At 42.6% G+C, this 23,281-nt stretch overlaps 1 protein-coding gene across 3 annotated transcripts in view; it reads right to left on the reverse strand.

Annotated features, from left to right (window-relative positions):
• Positions 1-1,425: 1,425 nt before the first annotated feature.
• Positions 1,426-23,281, reverse strand: part of TTC28 (tetratricopeptide repeat domain 28) — a 150,960-nt gene continuing 129,104 nt past the window's right edge. For 2 of the 3 annotated variants that reach the window (XM_084538757.1, XM_084538759.1), the window contains 10 exons: positions 20,107-20,251; positions 17,068-17,247; positions 15,252-15,972; positions 13,384-13,508; positions 12,096-12,327; positions 11,569-11,645; positions 9,425-9,448; positions 8,628-8,757; positions 7,437-7,544; positions 1,426-6,908 (listed from right to left, as the gene is read on the reverse strand). In XM_084538757.1, the coding sequence (XP_084394883.1) occupies positions 5,284-6,908; positions 7,437-7,544; positions 8,628-8,757; positions 9,425-9,448; positions 11,569-11,645; positions 12,096-12,327; positions 13,384-13,508; positions 15,252-15,972; positions 17,068-17,247; positions 20,107-20,251 (3,367 nt within the window). In that variant the 3' untranslated portion in view covers positions 1,426-5,283. The remainder of the gene's footprint in view (positions 6,909-7,436; positions 7,545-8,627; positions 8,758-9,424; positions 9,449-11,568; positions 11,646-12,095; positions 12,328-13,383; positions 13,509-15,251; positions 15,973-17,067; positions 17,248-20,106; positions 20,252-23,281) is intronic. The other variant, XM_084538758.1, reaches the window with a different exon arrangement.

Here is a 23,281-nt window from a genome sequence, read left to right on the forward strand (position 1 = left end):
ACAGTAATTTACCAATAAGATCCCACACAGTTGATGTCACCATGTAAGAGAAGATGGACAGTACTCTTTCTGACAGGAATTAAAAAAAAAAAAAAAGTTCTTCTCTTTGGAGAGTACATAAATAATGAGAAAATGAGGTCATGTGGGATAAATTATATGATGGAATGAGAACTGGGGTGTTTGCAAGTCTCCCTGACCATTCTTAGGGAGAAGCAAATGCTGCTTCCAGCTGGGAGCTGGCAGGAACAGAACTGTGCGCTGTGCTTCACGCATCTGGCAGAAGGGTGAGGGAAGGGCACATGCAGGTATGTGCTGCTGGTAGTGTACATCAACCCACAGTATGTGTGCATCTGGACACTCAAAGAATGCTCCAACCTGTCCCTGACACATATTAGCATACTAAGTACTAGATACAAAAACGTTCAAGGTCAGGCTTTAGACAACTTCCTTCTGTTTTTTGCAGTTCTGAGCTGACTTCTTCCAACACTTGCTGTTCTAGAAGTATGTCTCTGAAGGGAACAGGACTTTCTTGAATCTCTGTGATAAAATGGAAGAATCTTAGTAACAACAATAAGACGTGTCACCAGGTTGTAGGTAGTCCTACGAGCATGACCAAGCTGAGGCAGCCATCTATAAAACCCTTGCTGGGGAGCTGCACCATCTGTGTCTTCAAATACAGAGAATCAGCTACATTTCAGAAGCATGCCAGGAAAAGTCCCTTTCAAAAGAACTAGTGCCAGGAAGACTGCAGTGATTTGTGTGGTTTAGGTTCCCTCGTTTTCAGCAGATTAAAGACTTGGAGGGTAGAGACTGTAGGCCAGTAGCAGCCTGCTGTTTCATGACCTAGGACATGGTTTGTGTCTTCTATCAACAGGGCTAGAGGTAGTGTTTACACAACTGGGAGGGAGGCATCAACGAAAATTCCAGAGACCATAAAAAAGTCAAATTCTGATTAGTTTCATCTGGTCACCAACACCTCCTTTAAGGACAATGGCATCTTTAACACAAGAGCAGAGGGAAGGCTTAAGTAAGCAAGTTTCAAATGGCAAAGGGTGTGGGGAAAATGTATCGTACCTTCAGCACTTGGTCCTTCCACTGTGCAGGGGTGGAAATAGGTGGTCCGTGACGTTCCTTCCAAGCCTACATGTCGTTTTGCTGCTGACTAAAACAAGAAAGACAGTGAGCAAATGCTGGTTTTCACCGCCTACCAGGAAACGCAACTTCGAGTCATCATTTGTAGCAGCAGAGCTACATTCTGATAAAAAAATACATTAAGTTCTCAGTGACCCCTCATTTCCACAGGAGAAGTTGAGGACAGCTGTCACCCCATTAGTCACACTTCAAAATTCCAAGCCACCTGCCAGGACAGAGAGCAGTGTGCTAACAAATTTGTTAACAATGTCACCCTAGAACAAGAGACTGGAGTACTGAGAGAACTCATGCTTTAATAGACACTGAAATCACAAAGGAAGAAGGCCAAATGCCTTAGCAATTTCAATAAAAATATGAAAATCTTTTTACATGGTAAATTTCATAATATAAAAAGTTTAATGCTGTCTGGAAACAGTTTTAATTTACAAAAAAAGTCCATATAGGCCAAACATGGCTAACACTGCATACAAGGAGAGCAAGTGCTAAAGGGCTGCTGCTTGGAAGAGTCTTTGCTGACAATCCTTTCTGAGTTATCATCTTCAACGCTCTTTGAAGGTGTTCTGCAACCGAGGGGCCAAGTTTTCCATGCGCATTCGCAACTTTTCTGGTCTGCATGGCAATGCAATAAACCCAAACCATTATCATCACCTAGCCTGAAACTACCAGTGTTTCTTTGCAGATTCACAGATTTTCTGTCCTCCTGTTCTGCACCTTGAAAGAGATGGTCACAGAACCAGTTTGATCTAATGAGAGGAAATACGGCCAAGAGTGATATACATGGGTGTAGCACCCCTTCAATGCTTTTTCCTTGTTTAAATAAGGTATCACGAAAAAGACGGAAAATCAGTAACCAGTCAGAGTTCAGGCTAACCAACAAAATCAAATTAAACTGGATTTTGTTCAGTGAGATTATTTACTGTTCCCCTTTAGTTTAAGCTAAAGACAGTCAATAAAACAGCTGCAATTAGTATCTCACACAGTAAAATATACTGAATAAAACCAAACTAAAACACATTCTATGGCCTTGGGGAACTGTTGCACGTGGCAGGTTTAATGTGGAAGTTGGTAACACCTAATTCTTATTGCTCACTGTATTAAGCAGTGTTGTCACTTGTACCATGCACAAATACAACAACAACAAATGCATTTAAACTCCACAGAAGGGATTCTAATATCAAATGCAGAACATGTTATTTCCTGAATTTCTCCACATATTGGGCAAACCTGATAAAACTTCTTTTCCTCACAAAGGGGTTGTTTCTCATTCAGGTGGTGGTGGAGTGAGGCACAAGGTGTGTGAAGTGTCTCCCAGACAAGCAAGCATGCATTTTCATGGCTCTCATTAAGCCAATGGAAGTGTCCTCTGTCAAGCTAATGGAAATAAATTTCTCAAAAGACTTGTTCTAGTGACACTCACCTTCCATATTTATACAACACCAATTTCCCAAATACTGAACATCTGAACCTTTCCCCGCTTCTAATACTCCCCTCCCCTTAAAAAAAACAACAACACAATAGAAGAACCACCCCCCACCCCTGATTTATCTCTTTCTGAAAACTTAAAGCCAGTATGAAACCTACTGGCAGCATGAAAATGGTTTGTACCAAAATGGCAGTATAGAATTTCTACAGAGTAAAGATCCTTTAGTTATGGAAGTAAACTACAAGAGGCTTATTTCCGGCATGTTTTGCAGCACTACAGGGAATATTTGCTGTTGCTATAAACAAGAAGCTGCCCACTTCCATCCTGGATGTTCCTGGGATGTCGTTCTAAAAGTTATGCTGGTTGGAAACAGAGTAGGTCACACGGAGTCTGTCAGCAGTCTTGTGACCACAGCAAGCTGCATGATCAGCAACATTGCCATCTATATGACATGCAGATCCTGTGCTGACTCATTTGGGCCCACTATTCTAATTTTTCCCACCTAATGGCGAGAAGATATCTAGCACCAAACCATCTCAGAAAGATGTAATATATAGACAAATAATTTGAATTGTATGAGTTGAATGGGTTTACTCAACTGCTTTGCTACATTGCATAATATGAATAAGTAACTACTCTTTCTTTCTGCACTGAAACTTTTGTGATCAACCATCCATTATTAGCTGACTATAACAACACAGTCCTATATTCTTTGCCTTTAGCACTTGTGTTAATTTCTTGTGATAGTGAAAGCATTCTCCCAACGTCAGTGGATTCTAGAATATACTCTAAGCAAGCGTTTCCTATGTGCACCACAAGTAAGCTGAACCTAAGTAATTTTATATTACAGTATCAGAATTGAATCCTCTGTCCTGCTATCATGCTTTTCCTGCAAGATCCCCCTAAAAATCACAAATGTTCAGGTCCACATTTTCAAGAAGAGCATCCAGACATGACAAGTGCAACAATTATCTGCATCAGCAACGATACTCTAATAAATTTAGAGATCTGACTGCACTCACCATTCAGGTAGTCAGTTGCAAGACTGGAATTTGACTTAAGATCCATGTAAAAGTCAGGGCCTAATTAATAAGCCTCACAACACCTCTGTGAGGTAGGTACGTAAGTATTACTATCCCCACTTAGATAGACAGGGAAGACGAGGCACAGAGAGGTGAAGTGATTAGCCTTCAGTCACTTGACAGATTTTGGGAGTGCATAATAGAAACCAAAAGCCTTGGTAATCCAGTGCTCCGACTTCATAGCACATGGCCTGTGAAACACTTTGCTTGGATCTAAGTGTGCTAAGTTAATATCCAGAGTTTTCAGTGCACATAAATTATCATTTTGATTCTGATTACATCACTGCATTTAATGGCCACTTAAAAAATAATCATCTCCAACTTGATCCACAACACCTAAACACCATCTAGCCTAGGAAAGCTTAGTGTTTTTTACACATCACCTCTGGGGCACTCTTGGTTCTCTTTTCTCCACAGATCAGAGGGTGCACAGGTTCTGCATACAGCTGGTCTGCATGTCCCCTCACGTCCATGTTCAGACAGCACACTGACACTAACCTATCTCATCCGTGTACACTGGTATACGTGCTCCTGAAGAAACTTGTTTCCTTAGCCAGAGAAAGAGCTCATCAGGGACACATCTGCAGATATTTGGAAAGATCTAGAAGGATCGGAGAAGGATTTATTTGGACAGGTGATTTCTAAATCACACACACTTATGTTACATTCCTGTCTACTGCGAAACTGTAAGATTCACTTTCCTGTGCACACTTAGCAGACACTATGCTGCCCAAATAATTGCCAGGATGAAAATTTCACCATCGTAACACTATGTGCCAGAAAGATTGGAACATTCAATAAAAACAGAACTTGTGTCTCTGGCACAGCCTTACTATCTCATTCTGAGGCTCATCTTGTCCATTATACCCAAAACATTTTTTGGGGAGCAGACCAACCAGCAAAAAATCACCTGAAAGGTTTCCCTCCAGAAAAAAGTTACCTGAGATGCAGATTTTAGAATGGGGCATCTCTCTCCTCTTGTCTGTGTCACCAGCCTTTAAATGATGCAAGAGAACTGCCAGTATCAAGCTGCTATGGAGTTGTATTGCCAGCAATTTCTTGTGTTTCGCTAACAACTTAGCAGAGATACCTAGAGGTGTCTTACCTTGTCCTCTCTGTCAGCCTTTGAAACCAAACAAAGAAACGGCTTGTACTTCTCCAGGCAGAAACTTGTGCACACTTTCTTTGCGGTATAAATGAAAGTTTATACCACTCCTCTCACTTCCCTCTCCAATCCCTGATATGTATAATTTTTGTATAAAAAGACAGCTGAAAAACCTCCTGTTAGGATAAGAAATACAAGTAGGTGGCTTAAAATCTAGTACTTTATGAACAGAACAAGATTTGTTGGACCTGTTGCAGCAAATATGGAACACTACATAGAACCTGTTATCAAGTGAGTCTTGCCAAGGTCCTGTTAAGGGAAACTAAAACCCATCTGTGTAAGACCCATGTTTCTACACAGTAATAGACAGGGCCAATCTGTCATGTTCCTGTGTATCTACAACTGTGGGTATGACCATGGCTTCTTTGATAATATTCTGTGGTTCTATATTGATAAAGGCAAGTGGGCAGAAGCAAATACTTTAACAAGACTCTAAGTCATCAGTTGGTACTCAAGACATTTCAACATTTGGAGGAAGGAAAAAATCTTCCCGGTGATAAGAATTTATAACCATTCCCAGATGGCAGCCTCAAGGGGAGTACGGTTCCTGGAGTGCTACTAGAAGGTGGAGAATGAGCTGATGTCACTGCATTTGGAGTTTCAGGGTGTCTGTGTCCATTTGGAGGGTTCTTTTGTGGAGAAGCAAGTTGTTGCTCAATAGACAGATCCTTCAGCTCCAGCTTATCTGCACTTTCTTCTTTGCTGTGACGTGGAGATAAATTTAGCAAGCTGAGAACATCTTTCTTAGAAGTCATTGTGCCAGGAGCTCCTCGGAGAATCTTTATTGGGCCAGTGGAGTGCTGGGGAGTGTTCTGCCAGAACATCTTTAAGTTGTGAATTGCTTGCACTTTTTCATCAATGGCAGCCATTTTTAATTTGTCTATGTCTGGGGCATCAGCTGGACTTGAACGAGCAGAACCAGCTGAGGAATAAGATAGAGCAGGAGATGGGGTGCTGCCACCAGGAGACTGATGCCCTGAGCTTGGAGAGAGATTTCTGGGTGATTTAGAAATATGAGCACTGTAAGGAGAGCTGGGGTACTTGAGCTTAAAGTGAGGCTGCTCAGTTAAGGACCCATGTAAATCACAACTTGGAGATGGCTGTCCACTGTATTGGCCTGTGCCTTCTTTGTTTGACATCTCCGATGTCGTGGGGCTATTATAGCCAGAACTCACTTTCTGAAGGGATGAACTCCTCGTTGGAGGCTTTGGTTTAATTGCAACAGGTGAAGACTGATTCTTCTGACTAGAGCTGATTGGCCTACTGAATGCACTGGTCTCTGAAGATCTGAATGCAGATATACCCGCTGGCACAGAAGCTGCATCATCTGAATTTTTGCTCTTATTTATTTGGCTACTGCTTCTCTGAAGACGTTCAACAGCAATGAGGTGACTCTGAGTTTCCTCCAGGATTTTTTGAGCCAACTCTTGGGGATCAAGCTTTGGATTACTGTCCTCCTGGGATTTGACAGTGCTGTCAGTCTCAGTACTAGACTGGTCAGATTCTCCAGTATCAGAACTTGCAAGTTTCCCAACTTTTTGGAAAGGTGAGTTTGGACTAGGAATAAGAGTCATTTTAACAGGAGAATTTGGCGTACTTATGCTCCCTTTGGAATTGACAAGCTCTTTAATACCTCCAGTTTGACCAGTTTGGGGATGTTTGTTATCTGGGGAAAATCTTGTTTTTATATTTTCTTGGTAACTGGCCAAAGGCTCATTGCTGATTATAGAAAAACCTTCATACTCTTCCTCATCTTTGCTGGCCACAGTGCTGGTTTGTGGTGACAACTGGCTCTGTATTGCAGGCCTATGCAGATAGATGTTCTTTGGCTTCTCATAGTCCTGACGTCCTCTGTGTCCCACACCATCTGGCATGCTCTCCGGCTTGGAAACAAAACTCATGGAAGAGGCAATAGAGCTCAGGCTATATACAGAAATGGCATCTGATGCAATGCTGTCTGGACAAGTAGGAGAGAATGGTGGGTTTTGATACTGGGGTACAGGGTTGGAAATAGACTGAGCAGAAGCCAGTGACTCTAGTGATGAGGAACTGTCCAGGCTAAGGCGCTTAGGCAGCTCTGTAGAATCTAAAAAAAAGAAAAAAGAAAAAAGTACAAGCATGCCCCTAGATACACAGTAATATGAAATAAAACCAAGTAATGTTCTTATCAGAATTAAGAGGAAATGCTACAAAGCATGCACTATTCTACTTTAAAAGAAAAATAGCAAAACAAAATTAAAAAAGGAACCAACAACCTACTACTTAGGTGAGAAAAATAATGTGCGCAGACCAGGAAATGCATGGACAGGAACCTCAGACCAAGTATCCTAGAGCAAAACTTTGGGAACTTGTCAATTGATTATGATTTTATATCTCAAAATCTTCCAGTTGCTGGAGTCTATTCCCAGCTTTGACCTCAGCCAAGTCTTAGTGTTTGTTTTCCATAAGAAAAATACATTTGCTGCACCTCTTGTATGATGTATGGTCTATGATGCATGTATGACGATGAATGCATGATGTCTGCAAAAGGTAAGAGTGTGAGATTACAACATAAGCCATTCTGATCAAATTATCAGATGGTTATAGGAGCAAAAACTTCTGTAAGTAGCTTTACCAAAAAGTGCCAGCAAGGACTGTAGAGCAAAGTGCATGGTCCTTCTATTAGCTTGTTTCCCAGTTTTCAGAATCACCTCCTCTTGCCCAACTTCACAAAGGTCAAAACCTGTAGTGGAATACAGAGCAAAAAAATCACACCTCGTAAAAAGTTCCCATGTCCTACAGAAGTGTCATCTTGTTTATAACACAAACAGAACAAAGAGATATGAAATCCTGCAGTGTCCTGGAATGATGTCTCCTTACTTACAATATACTTTTTGCTGGTTTGGTTTTATTACTATTTAACACACCTTCTTGTGAGTCTTACTGGGCTGGACATATTCAACACACACATACACAAATCGGTCTGGTCCGAACTGATATACAAATGCACTGGTCGGTATTTTAGCTACAAATTATATCCAATTATCAGGGAATGATGGACTAAATGCATCTCAGGGGACAGGGTCTCACATGGCCCTAGCGTTCATTCTTGAATCCAAAGCTTTCTCACAGGAATGGGTCTGAAGAAGAACAAAAAACTTGGAATTTAGCAAATGAGGCCCGGGCAGCAAGAGGCATAAATGTATGAGAGAAACGATGTTAAGCTTTTATGAGCTCTTCATGTAGTCTTCTTGGACATCTCTTTCTGCCTCTTCCATGCAAAGCCCTTCTTCTAAACAGCAGCCAAGCCAGAATAAATCCTAGTTTAATACTTAGTTCTCATCTGCCTCTTCTGTAGAATGTAGACCCTGGTACATACTATCACCCTGACATGCCCTGTCCTTGTCCATTGTGCAGGTTTCCCAGATGAAGGAATGATTGGTTCACTGCAGGTAGAAGACCAGAAGCAAACTCACAAGTATGTATTATGAACAACAGTGAATCAGGATCCTGAAATAAAAACAGGGTTTAAACCAACCTGACAGCACCAAGCTGCTGTAAACTCTGAAATCCATATTCTGCTGACTTAGGGTAAGTTTTGGGGCATGAGAGAAATACACAGCACTGGCCAAACAGTGAGTGAAAAGTCTGTGTATGTGAGCTGGTAGAGATGTACTGAGCAGTCAGGGATCACATCCAGAGATGCAGAGACCAAAAAGAACCCAGACAAACAAATCTAAAGCTGTGAGATTTATTGCTACTTCAAGCCACCATATAGAACTAGCAATAGTTTTTAGAAAGATAATAGAAAGAGGTGTTTTCCTACCTAAAGCTGCCAGAAACTCATGACAGCCAGGAAGCCTCCAAAGTTGGACACTGATGGAAACCTGGATTGGTGCAGAGGAGAAATCTTGTTCTTTCTCACCTGCCTGAAGTTGAACCAGGACTTGATGTAGCTGAAAGTAACAATGCAAACATTAGCCATTCCTTAGAAATTAAATAACTGCTTTTCTGACAATCACAGCTAAGGAAATACACTGCAAACAGCCCTTCCCCTGTACACCTGTACTCTCAGCTGCTGGTCCTGAATGGAGCAGTGGGATGAAAGGTCTGAGCACAGGGAGCAGTCCAGAAACAGCAATGATGGACAAACTTGAACAGCGGCAAATCTAGAGACAGAGCAGGAGTGAGGGTCGGGGGTGTGGCAAGCAGAAACTGAGCAAGGAGAAGGAAGGAAGACTTTCCTAATACCTCTATGGTCTCCCAGGAATGAATCGTCTCAACTGTTCTCAAGGCACAGGAGTAGCAAAGTTGAGAAAAAAAATGTGTTTATAAAGATCTGACACAAATTAAGGTGCCAAGATCCCATCTAACTCAAAAACACAGCCAGAGCAGGAAGGATGGAAAGTCATTAATCAGGGACCAGCTAACCTCAGGACCACCCATCTCTTCCAACCCACAAAGGCTTACGCAGTCTTTTTTCCACATTAGCACCATGGAGCAAATTCCAGGCCTGAAAGCAGGGTGAAGACACTACCCTGCAGCTCAGGAAAATGGCTCTGCAGTGACCAAGGCATTTAATCCTGCACAGCAGCGTCACTCCCCAGTGCATGTAATACTCACCATTCCCACAACATTTTTAACAGCCTTCATGCAGCAAATAACAAAGAAGGAAAAGAGAGGAGAAAAGAAAGAAAGAACACAGGTTATTCTGTGCTATAAAATGCCTGTAACAGGGAGTCCTGCAGTGCAGGGACACATCCACATGCAAAACAGCATCCTGACTGGCAAGATGCTCTGTTCTGAGAAAGAAGGGAGCAATGGAAATGATTTGTGCTATGAATCAGTAGCCCGGCAGTGTGGGAACAGGCAGCTGGAATCTGGGAGTGCCCAGCTCATTACAATCAACTCAGACACATAGCAGGCATATACCCAGTCCAACCCACATTCTGGCAGAAGACAACATAAAACAAGCCCTTCTCTTGTTTTCTCTGGGATATATTATTGGCACTTAAATATTCAACAATCCCTAGTTTTTCCTTGTATGTGTAGTGCTACCAGAGTTTGTTCTTTTGTGTTTCCTGCCTTCCATTTTGCACTAAAGGTAAGTATTTTCTATTCAGAGCAAGAGATCAAGCTCCCTGCCTTGCTGCTTCAGTAACGTCAAGAGCACCTGCTCCCTTACAACATCAATCAGCTTTACTGGAAAGACAGAAAAAAGCAACACCCACTGACCGAGCTGTTCATAATTATGCTTCAGTTTTGAACAAAGTCTTCTCTCCTTTGGGACAGGCAGAGCCTTATCTCACCAACTGAACCGCTGAGAATAATGAGGGGAGAAAAGCAAGTAACAGCAGCAGATGTGAGAGCTAAGCTGAAAAATCCTGACTTGTAACCAGATAGATTCTTGTGCAAAAGGGAATTCTGCCTAGGGCTTGGGCTATAGAAGAACATTTGCAAAAACAATGCAATACCCTTGCCAATACTTACTGCAAGGGGCAACTGAGGAAATAGTAAGTGCATCTTTTGCTAGTCATCAACAGCCATCTGAACATTTTGGGTGATGTAATTATCTAAGGCAAGACAACAATCACAAAGTAAAGTCGTTGACACTGTCACACATTCAGATCTACTGGAATGTCATTCTCTACGCATCATACCCCATTTACTCTGGGCCTTCCTCTGGAGCTAAGGAGGAAAAAATAACCCTGCTATTCAACAACAGAAGTCTCAGACGCTAACAGAAGAACCAAGGAAAGAAATCAAAATGCCATAAAGGGCAAGCCATTAGAAATATCCCATATGTTATTGTAAATTTTGGCAAGAAACTCCTTGAACGTAGTCAAATGGATGGACAAAGCAGGCTTCTTAATGGATCATTACAAAGCTGTTACTTTGTATTTTGTGCAGATAAGACTCACAATGACAGAAACTACTCTCTAAAACTACACAGGGATAAACCCAGATATTTACCATGGTACTCCCCTATAACATTTCTGCATGGAAAAGGGGGAAAAGAAAGTGAGCTTTTCACCTATTAACTATGTGCAGTGTGTTCACTTACTAAGGCAAGCACTAACATAAACCTCATTAGAGGAGCAGTCAGGACAGTAAAAAACATATAAAGGAAAGCCAGCCAGGCCAGTGGCACAGAATAAGGTTAGGTTCTGCTAGGCATGCTACAAAGACTGGTAAGAGAAAGGAATGTCAAGGAGATGGGTTGTATGTCTGTGTAGGGGGCACGACTCCCACAGCCACAGGGTGGCAATGCCTTTCTCTTAAAGAAGGTGAATTCTTTCAGCAGAGCAACAAGCACTCAAACCAGAAGAAGCACAGGCCTGATAAAGTTCTCAGACAGAGCATTGTCCAAAGTCAGGTAATTCCTTGAAGTATTGGTAATTACAGTGGGCAAAGATGAGCCAACATGGGCCTTGAATAGGATAGCCAAAAAACAATTAGTGCTTCTACCACTAATTTCCCATATTTTGCTTCCCCCTCACTGTAGTACATATTATGTTTTCACTTCTGCCCCTGAACTGGGAGACCCTTGCAAGGCCATGCAGCCCAACAACATACCTGCATTTCACCCTTCTGGACACACACTTTCATTCACACAAACAGAAAAATTTATAATTTCAACCCTGAAGATTCCTAGCAGCCTCTGGGGCTGATAAACCAGGGCATAAACTGTTCTGTGTGTTTCTGAATTTACTGACCTGGGAAGAACCATTTGGAAACTGGTACTGGAGAAGAACCTCCCAACTTACCCTGTTGATAAGCTGTTCTCCTGTTTCTGAAGCTGTGATAAGTTTACAAAGTGCCTGAAGTGCAGGGTTAGGCAAACCTGAAAAATATCAAAAAAAAAACAGGGATTGTTCAATACTTGTCGCTTGCCTGCTAGAAATGCAACAATCTGAACAGAATATAACTTCAAATAACTCCTAAAGCCTCTCTCCCCCATTACTGAATGGTTCTGAAAACAGTGTCAATTTCCAGAAAAAAAAGTTTTCTCAACTTTGTATTTGATTATACAGTTTCTGACTGACAGCTGGAAGAAGAAAAAGTCATATCATACTTCTCAGATACTGGACCCGGAGGTAAATGATTACAATCTATGACAAAATTTACAGTACAAATCTAATTCTAGAGCATCTGTCCTGTTAAATGCTTTTATTTAATTGCTGTAGAAACCTAGAACAACAGCACCATTTTGCAGGGTTACATCAAAGGCAGGGAAAGGCAGATGTCTGCTTGGATGTATGAGAACAGAGCCCACAGCTGGCCTGCTTCTTACCTAGGAGGGACTGTATGGTGGTGCTGCACTGCTGCAGCCGCTCACCAGGGTCAGAGGTTGGGAAGAACACTGCTGCTGGAAGGCCACTGGCTGGGGGGTCCAACCGAAATCCTACTGCAGTGAGTAGTGCCTGCCAGCCTGGGATGCCACCAACTTTATTCTCCACGCTTTGTTGGGAGGTATACATGGAGTTGTGCTGCCCATTCTGGATTCGCTGCAATGATTTCTCCACCTGTGGGGAAAATACAGCACGAGCTCATTTTAAAAACGATTTTTGCTAACCACCTCATTTTTCACATTAAAGATGCAGGAACTATGGGCAGAGCAATGCTGATGCTGAATTTGGCTTGTCACAACCAGAAGGATGCTACTGCCCTTGAAAACACAGGCTTCAGTATCTCAACACTCACAGCTTTAAAATCACTATGATGACTGTCACTGGTCTCTTGGATCCTGGGGAATTGAATGCCACAGGAAACAAAGTACCAGTTTGATTGTGATCATCTCCCATAAGCCTGGCAGCTGCATTTGTCCACACAGGATGACTCACTGTCAGGTTCCAGTCTCCTGAGTACACTGTGCATTACCAGGCAACAGTGTGAAGCTATACAGTAAATAGTAAAGAGAGAGAAGTGTCCACAATACCCAGCAACTGGGATGACGAGCAATACTCATAGGTTTCCATCATCCCAAGGATACTCCACATTCCTGTGGGACCACAGAAGACACACCGGAAAGAAAAATACTAAAAATCATGAGATTATTCTTGTCATCTGGCAGCTTGACCTCAGTCCTGCTGCTCCCCACAGAAGGTGACTGCCAAATATGGGAACAGAAGTGCCCCACGTCCAAGTACGCAAAGAGCCTGCGTTCACTAGCTCTGCATCTCTGTGACTGCTTCTTTGCCATGTCCATAGCTATTTTCTTGTAGAAACAATTAACCCCAATCATAATCTCATTTTTAAATCACAGACCCAAATCAACAACTCATGCAAATCAGGTATGTCTGGGGAAGATTTTGCCACAATACAGTTAGCATCTGCTCTGGGGACCACATGAAGTGTCCCACTCTTTTCACATTGACCCAAAGTTTTAGCAAGATAACATTACTGTAAGAGAGAAGATGTGAAGGTTTATATTCAACTGTGAGTGGTTACACATCAGGTTATCCGTCTTCCCATTCTTCATTTACAGATGCATACCCATAGGTAACATCATCTCTCTACTACATGGGCTCCAATGCCCCTCCCTGTACCTGCTGGGTGCTGTAGTGTTTCCTTTCTCTTACCAGATGTAGCAGGACACGCAGGGCATCTCGTGCCCTTTCAGGATGCTGCAGAATCTCAGTCAGGGCCTGTCCTACTAGCGAAGAAGGGCTGTTCAGCTTCATGTCACTCCCAATAAGCATGAAGCCTGCAGGGTCCAGATAAGAGACTTACTGAGAATTGAAACAGACTGAGAATCTCTCATTTATTACAGGAAACATGCAAAACAGAAGATATCCTCTGCCCTTTCAGACTAATGGAATAATGGTTTACTGTACACTGCACAGTTACAGTCTTTTCCTAAAGTTGCTATGCACTCACTGCCCAGTTCTATAGAATGAACTTCCAGAAAACTTCTGCATGCTTCTTATCATCCTCTGTTAAAACAAAACTGTACTCCTGCTCAAGCAAGTGGAAAAATACTGTCTTGCATCTAAACCTGTCCTAGCACGTCCCATGTCTCCTTTACAGCAGCAGAAATCAAATGATGCAAAAACAGTGCTCACAGAAACGGAACTCAGAAAAGCGAGAGCCTTCCTTGTCTTGGTCAAAAACCTGCCTTGGCTTATGTACCATATAAATGCTACCTTACCCAAACATCAGCACAAGGAACTCTGCCTATCCCTTCTCATCTACAAGGTATGTGGATATCTGTCCTTGCTCTGGTGCTCTGTCCGAGACTCACCACCAAGAGTCAAAGGTGGAAGCCAGGGACGTGCTTACATATCATGGAAGAGGCAATACTAAGAAAGCCTGAGCGGCTGTAATCCCCTACTTGGTGGTAATGCCAAGCACCTGTGTCCAGGCTCATTCTGTTTTGCCTAAGAAGTGGTCACTTGTTTTTTTTTGAATGGTCTTTCCTTTGAGACAACAAAGTCTTACACGGAAAATAAAATACAAATGGTACTGTGGACTCTTAATGTAAACTCAGATCCAATCTGATATTCTCTGAATCATGTCTTAACATTGGACTCAACAAGCTCAAATCACTCTGTCAGACTTCCTCCAAGTAACAAGCTGAGCGTTTCCTGCTCCTATGGCTACAAACAGTTTATATCAGAGCCATATCCACATCAGCTGTCTCATCTAAAAAATACAGTACTGCTGCCTGTGCAAAACCAGGCATTTGGGGAGTGCTTGCAGCTTTCAAAAACACAAGACTTGTGCTGAGAAAAACAAACAAACAAACCCCTAAAAACTAAAACCAGCTAATTTGCAATTATCCCAGTAGCATTGTTGAACTCCAAGACTTGGTCTTTCTGAATCTCAACTCATTAATCAAATTGAGAAGAAGCAAACTCCAGCACTGTACCCCAGGGCTTACGCTGCTGAGAAATTTCCAGTGGAAGCAAGGGAAACCTCTCTGCTAAACAGACCAAAGGAGTAAGCCCTGTAAGGCTTATGGCATGAAAATCGTAACTACTGATTGCTGCTACAGATTCTAGAAGTACTACTCTTGCCTTCTTGTTAGATTTTCACTACATTCTCATTAAAAAAGTTCTGTTAATTTTCTCCAGCTAATTGTATCCCAAGCATACAGCAAGAAATTTGCCCCTATAAATTTCAAACATGCAGTGGAGTCGCTGTATCACACATTTCTTTACAGTCATGAAATCACTGTAACAAAACACACTTTACCTTGCAATTGCTTTAGATTATGTCTAATCTGTAGCAATTTTACTATACAATGAAATACTGCTGTTTTCCATGACACTGACTTCTAGCCACACTCAGATGAATCAGGGCTTGAAACAGCAGCTGCATTCTGGGCGAGCACAGGGAACATGCTACTCCCAACTACCTGCTAACACCTTGCTTAACTCAAACTATTTGGCATAAGAGCCTTTCCCAGAAACCAAATTTTGTTCATCAAAAGGCAGATTCTTCCTACCTGCCCAGTTGGATGGATGGGAGAACTGCTTGCTGCTCTGTACAGTTTTCATCGCTTCACCAAGGGCTGCACTGGCCTTCATCCCATTTAAGAGGGAGGAATAGAAGGCATGCACAAACATTTTGGAAGCAGCCACTGGAACTGGCCAGAGTGACACGAGGACACACTGAGTCCCGGCAGCCAGGAATGCTCTTGTCAAGCCAATGACTCCATCAGCAGTGACTTTGCTGTTGGATTCTTGGTAAGAGCCAAGAACCACTAATTTAACAGGAAGCCGCAGATCCAGGACATCAGCTGCAGTCAGCAGAAACTCCTGAAGAGGAGGACAGTCTGAGATGCTCTCCACATCACTGGCATCATCCTGCATCCGAAGGGATTCTGGGATTGTGTAGGGATTCCCAAATGAACTCTTGCTGCTGACTGGATTGCTGTCAGTGTTGGGTGTCAGGACCAGAGCAGCCAGCTTCCAGGAGACATGGGTTGCAAAATGGACGCATTCTGCCTGAGTGAGGGCACTCATCACTCTCTCTTTTGTTGCTGCACTGCCAACTAAGGGTTGGCAGCCAAGTAACTCAGATACCATAAATGCTTCCTCTTCTGCAGAGGGCATAGGTCCCCATAGCCACCTGTCCATAACTGCTGAAGGGAGCTTGGGATTCCCTATGACAGCTGCCATTGAGGTAGAACTGGAGTAAGCAGGAGTACTCTTCCTCACATGGGACTACAGAGAGAAAAAGAAAGCAAAAGAGGGCTTCAAAGCTCTGTCTGTTAAGGTGTTGGTAGAAAAACATCCCATCTCCTTGGGTCTAAACAGAAGTCTGGTTGTCGTAACGATAATAAAGCTTTGCATTTCATTTGTTTATTCCATTTAACTATTCCAAGGAACATCTCCACTTTAGTCCAGTCAGGATTTCTATCCCCACTTCTTAGGAGAACAAATAGATAAGAATAGAAAGGAACAGACTTAGCCCAGGTCACGCTAGAGGGCTGTAGCAGCGTTAAAAGTGCAAAGAAGATCCCAGTTTCCCATCTTAAAGGAGGATTATTGGTAATCATTGGTTTCTGGCACTTGTATTTCAAGGATCAGCATCTCCACTGTCAGCAGCATGGTACTGCATGCAACTGATTACTGGGGCCTGATACTGACTGGAAAAGCCTAATCCCTACATGAGTAATAGAAAAAAATCAGACCCTTTCGGTGTTCCAGTGACTGTGTTTAACACAGTGCAAGGCAAGACATGCAGCAAAACACTGCTCAGCAAAAACAGATTCTCCCTGGAGATGTGCACCTTAGAAAAGCTGATGGTTGTTGCTATACATCAGCATGAAGATATTTCTGAAAGATTTGCCGGCAGTATTGGCTTTGCCTTATGGCTTCATTATCATGAGACATTAATGGCCTTCTCCACACAGAAAGCTGAGAAGCAAACATACCAGAATGTGATAGGACAGTTAACTCACCAAGGAAGCTCAGTATATATCACAAACACCTACGTCTCTGCAGTCTGCTGTGTAGCTCCACACCCCAGGACATGCCACCCTTTAGAAGAGGATATCCATTCCCTTTGTTCTTCCAGGCATGCCTGGGGTTGTGATTTTGTGCTGCAGAAACTACACCAGAGTCTACTTCACACACAACTGGGGTGCTCGACATGCTCATCAGCCCTGGAAGTGCCTTGGGAAGATGGTACATTTGTGGCTTCTATTCTTTGTCTGGTGTAGCAGGACAGAACTGCTGCTATTCCAGCATGTATAGGAACTTACAACTCAGAAAAAAGGTTCTATGAAAAGAAGGTTTTATAAGGCAATGTCAGACCTTGGAGCTGGGATTCAGTGACTGGATGGATGGCACTGCAATTAGGCTGAAGCGCTCATAGAGGTACTCATTGGAGGAACTGCCCTTCAGGAGAGCAAAAGGAATGAGGTACAGTTCTCCCTCCAGAACCAGTATCAGCTGGCGGTGGCGGCCAACAGGCCCACTGGAATGCATCAAGCCCTGTGAAGTAAAGAGATAGATTCAGTTTGGTCCTTTCACTCCAGTAGTTCCCAGCCTGCAGTCAAAAGTGTCAGGCTCTAGTCTGACCCAACCCCATGGTTTGGAAATATCCACATCAGAATTACTCTCTGTGTGAATGCAGATGCAGTGACTGGTAGACACACAGTGGCATTGGACAGTTCTATAAAGTTGGATTGTTGCTTATCTGTGCATGAACAAACCCATTCTGGTGAAAGGGCCTCGAGTCCACTAAACACGCTCTGTAGTCATGCACAGCTGAAACATGTTTGCTGGGACCTAGTCTCATCACAGTGCAGCAACTCCTCCAGCTGCTGTGTAAACTCTTTATCATTCCCAACCACCCGTATCTTGTAAATATTACTAGTACCTCATCCTTTGAAAGAGAATGCTTTTTCTAGTATTGAACTTCAAAACAGCAGCTTCTCATATAAAAGTAAAAAATCCACAGATAGACTGTCTGTATGGCTTGCAATTATACATGTAGATGCTTGACACTGTAATTAACCAAGAGTCACAAATACAGGTTTAAACAGAGAGTAACTTTTGGATGGAGATGTGAGACAGACAGATTAATAAACAGAAAAGATGCAACTGGGCACACACAATGACAACTGCTCCTGGTCCCATGTAACTGTGGGAATTTCAGTCTTATTTCACAGTATCACAGAATGGCTGAGGTTGGAAGGAACCTCTGGAAGCCATCTGGTCCAACCCCACTCCTCAAGCCGGGATACCTAGAGCAGGTTACCCTGGACCATATCCAAGCAGATTTTTTTTTTTTTTAATCTTGTGTGTTGTAAAAATAATTAGTTATCACCTCAGGACAGAGGAACTTCAAAGCATTTACATTCGCTCCAGCTTAAATACCTGCACAGCAGCAAAAAAAGGTCTAAAGGACCAATGCAAAATGGCATTAAATTTCTAAGCAATTGTACACCTTTAAGGTAGAGTGGCAGCCGTATGTTGGCCTGGTAAATAAACCATTTGTTTAAAGATGAAACCTCGAGTCTCACCCAAGCCTGTGCTAAGTCCTCTACTCGACATAGTTTTGGAGATAACCAGTTCAAGCAGTGTTGTTTCATTTTTTCTCTAGACCGACTGATGTTCCCAAAGACAAGCTAATTTTACATTATTCACAGCAGGGTGGAGACAAAGACCTAATATGCAGGACTTTAAGTTCTTATAAGAATTTTTATTTCAAACCATTCGATCTCCATCAGATGTATCAAATATGTGTTTTGATAGGAGAAAACCAGCTACTTAGGCTACTAGGCAAATGAACATGAAACTGCCTGTACCCATTTCAAATAGATTTCTGAACTAGATTCCAATGTCTCCAAAACTGACTTCTTGATGGAAATTCTGGGCCTTCAACAGAACAGTAGAAAAGGTAGTGTATTTTTCAAACACATCGCTTACACTTCATAAATAACACAGCCCCCCCAAAACAAACAAAACCAACCAAACAAAAACCCAACAACTCTGAGGCCTCACTCTTTTTGGAAGAAATAACACCCATGTTCTACCTCCTTTCTGTTATTTATCAAATGTTAATCCCTTTGAGATCTCTGCTATAGAGAAAACTTATTTCAGCTGAGTTCCCATTTAACAGGGGACAGAAGAATCTTCTTTATTTTGCTTCCAATGGTAAACTACTACCATGAAATATCTAATGGAAACACAAACTTTTAAAACACAGGGGGGTGTGAATAACGTCAGAAAATCCTGAAGTGCAGACATACTGAATAAAAGCACTCCAACAGAAAAGAAATTGCTATTGTGCAGTCACGGCGAATTTTACTGCTTGTATCAGGTTTTATAGAGAGCTCAGACAAATGCACCTTGGTCCTAACACAATTCTTCCTCTGTCTTGTTCAGGGTCTAGCTAGAGCAAACTGCCCGACTGCACTGTGATGCACTGATAGCTGAGGATTAATTTGAGATACACTGACCCCATCTCACTAGCAATCAAAGAATAACAGGAATTTGCAGTCAATCTCAAGTGTTAGCTCTCAGGTAGCAGCAAAGACAAATTAATATTATTAAGAAATAGAATTATCAGTCCGGTGGTTTCCTCCAAAGGGAGTTGGGAGTGAATCAGAAATACCAAAAATAAGGTTATCTGTAAGGGAGAATGTCAACAGTAGAAAGTAGAAGAATGACAGCAATGTGCTTTTAATGGCTTTTTGGCTTTTGGAGTGGGAACAAAATTCCTGAAGGATAACAACATTTTCATTTAAAAGGAGATGAGAATAGTTGCTGACCTCTTGCTGTTTCAAGGGGAAAGGGAAGCAGACATTTTTTATTTTATTTTTTGAATATCTTTAGGGGAGAGGAACAGACACATAAACTAGCTAAACCATTAAGACAAAGAATCAAAGAAAAGATGCTCCTTTGTCATTTCAGAAGCAGAAAGAAGGCTGACACTGCTGCATCAGACAGCATAGGCACACATAAGGCTAACTCCCCTGTCCACTGAACCCAGTGCCATGGCCAGCCTTGATTTAGATGAATCTTCTCCATACTCAGAACAGTTTCTCATTCTCCCTGACCTATTTGTCCCTAGGTAGATCTGCCAAGTTTGCCGATTAGTGTTAGCGAATAAAAGATATGCTTTCTTCATCAAAAGCATTATACTTTGGCAGCTGACCAAAAGAGGTACCATCAGCAATACCCTTTATTTCCACCTCCCAATACATCCTGTCTCACCATCAGGGAAGATCAAGTGGAAAGCTCCATGCCTCAGAAACAATTCCCAGGCTGTCTATTCTTGCTTTCCCATACAACAGGTGATTTTGGTTAAGTGTATCTTTATGTCTGTGTGTGCTAGAAGCTTACTCCTTCCAGTGGTCCTATCAGTAAGTCATAGAGTGCACGGAGTGGGGGTTTGCTGAAGGAAGTCTGCCTCCTTGGAAGAGATGATGTTCCATCCTTAACAGGAGACATGGTACTGCTGAATAGGCTGGTCATGCTCTGACAGCTCCTGTGGGCAAAAGGCAAGTGAGAGGTTAGTTGCAGAAATCTGAGGTCCACAGCAAGTTGCTCTGCCTTCATAATGCTGACAATGAGGCAGTCCCAGTCCATCCAAGAAGATGACTGTGGTCTGTAAGATGCTTCATGCCAGGGCTTTATTCTCCCATTCAACTTCACACCACAATGAACAATGACATTAATGGCAGGGTGAACTAGCTGCGGACAGCAGCTTGCATTGCTATGGAGTTTCTCTATGAAATGAAGTGCCTAAAATGCCGTTCACAACATTTATTACTTACCTATTGGTAGCAATTGTGTATGGGCAAACATGAGACCTGTTAACAATTGACTACAATCACAGGAAGATTTACAGTGGGGTTTTGCACCAACTAATCTAGCATGATACTGAAAGGAAATAGGAAAACAAGCAAGCAACAAGACATGAAGATTATGCCTGCACTTGCTGTCACTCCTCTGGATGGCTCCACGAAGTCAGAGTTATGCCTCTTAGGCTCTGCCTCTGAAAAAATCCTGAGTTGTGTAAGCAGGTTAGAATCCACATTTCCAGCAAGACAGCTGATCCGGAACCTGCTTCGCTAGAAGCTTTATAATTTGCTGCAATGTTGTTTTGCTCCCATTTTCCTGTTCCATGGGGTAATGGCAGTACAAATGACAGTTTCCTTTATTTGCTATCTGTCCATCTCCAGTCATTCTCTTACAGTATTCACTGCCAAAACTCAGTCACAAAGCTGTCTCCAAGCCCCACCCAAATGCCACTACACAGTTCTTTTTCTCTCCACCCCAGCAGACCTGATTTAGTTTCCTGATGATTTTCTCTTCATGCAAGCAGCTGAACGGAGTTAATCTGGATCTGTTTTAAAGTAACAAACAAAACCAACACTCACCCCTCTGGTCCCCCTGCAGACTCATCAAAATCTTTCCCATCACTGACAGTAGTCCTTCTCAGCTCCGCTTTTGTTAAGCACCAAGAAGTCTTTCAAACATTTCCATTATTTCTTGAACAGCCCCTCACTGCACACTTCGTAGCTCTCCTCATCTTCCCCAAAACCCAGCAGGTTAGCTATTTTCCCACATGCTTATACCAGCCTTCACTCTTACCAAGTTCAAGCCGTCAGCTACTCCTTACAGGAGCAGTCTCTCCCTGTCTCTCACCCCAAAACTGCTACTGGCATTTCAGGGACAAGAACAGCACCTTGTGCCACTGACCAGGAGCCTGAACCTGAAGAATTCATGCAGCTATTCCTTTATTATATACATTACTTCCTAAACGAGTATTCATTCCCTTATCAGCTTCCATGTATATCAGGAGTATACCCCGCACTTTATATATATCTATCTCTCTCTATATAATGTGATAATTACCTATGCTAATTAGGTATTTGAGCTTCAGTCGTTTATCTGTACTGTGTGCTCATCTCAAGCTACAAGCATGACATGTTTCTGTACTTCCCTGTCTGCACATCCTTCTTCACAGATGCTGCAAGTGTAAGATCTGTACTAGTACAGGCCTTTGTTAGTCTTTTGCACTACAGACACTCCTATCAACTGGTCTGCCATTTGGCAGTCACTTTCAGTTGCAAGGAGTACACGTACGTTGTGTGAGACCTACATGCAGCTCTTGTACGTAAGAATTATTGTACTATCTCTCTGTTCTCCAGAGACTTGGAGGTGCTGTCATCACCAAGAGGCTAGTGAACGTTATACGAGTGCTGATCTGGTGACCATTTCCAACATCCCACAGACAGCTTTGCACATGTTCTCCTGGGTGTCAGGCATCACCAAACACCAGCACTGTGAGGAGACCAAGATGGCATGGGTACAAAAACTTACTGCCCTGTTCAGGAAGTGATGTTGCCCCTCTCTAGTCTCTCTAATCCAGCAGCTGTGCTCCCCTGAAAGGTTATCCTTGGCACAGTGCCATGAATAACTGTTTTATGTAAAAAGGATAATTTTCCAGAAAGTTTTAACAGGTGGGCCTTAAAAAAAAAGAAAAAAAGAAAAAAAAAAAAAAAAAGGAAGGGAGGAGGAAGGGAGTGAAATGAGACATTTAACAGTAATGGTAGAACATGGTCTGAAGTGCCACTAGTCACCACTGGGGCTGTCCAGCAATGAAAACAACAAATCTCATGCATAGAAGGCCACCCATGAGGGAACACATGCCCCATTGCCCTCACAGTGCCAAATGCATTAAATGGAGAATTCCATATCCAGCTCATGCTCTGATGCTGCTGCACAGATGCACAGAGAAAGTCTCCTTCCATCCCTGGTCTCTGTGAACCACAGAGCCGCTCTGTCTCTCAAGCGTCTTCCAGTGCCATGCACCTGTGCCAACTGACATGACAGGAAAGCAGCTATAGTTTTCTGGATTCATGACCAACCCCCCACACTTCATCAGGACAGCAGACTGCAACATCTTCTGTTAAGAATCTTTACTCTCAAAAAATACCTTGACTCTGTTCACTAGTTTTACCTCTTGCCTGGATCGATTCTTAGCTATCACCACACGAAATAAACAAAAACAGAAAGCTTTTGCATATGCAGGAAATCAGAACATAACTAAGTGTCCAATAGGTAGGTCAACCAATGACACTAATACAGTTGATTGCATATCTGCTGTAGGCATATGTGACTGCACAGCATCTCCTTATACTCACGGAATAGGCCAAATTTCCAGGAAAAGGTAAGGTGAGCAAAACATTCCACTCAAGTGCACACCTTCTACCACTGCCAACCACAGGCCTGAGACATAGCCCTGATGCTTATCAACAGACCGATTTAGAAACTTTCTTTCTCCCCTCCCTTTCTCTCCTCAGCTGCTGCAACCAGTCACTGGACCCAGCTTAACTCATGTCTAAAAACTATTCACTAAAGAAAAAAAGATGCTATCGCCCATGCTTTCCACTAACAAGAGCTTTGTAACTTACAGGCCAACAGGAGTATTAAATGGATGTAAAGAGAAGCCTTGTGTCTAACTGTCCATGCTCTCCTACACAAACAGGGATGCTGGTGAAAGCACAGG

Source organism: Aythya ferina (genome assembly GCF_964211825.1).
Source record: "Aythya ferina genome assembly, chromosome: 17".
NCBI lineage: Eukaryota > Metazoa > Chordata > Aves > Anseriformes > Anatidae > Aythya > Aythya ferina.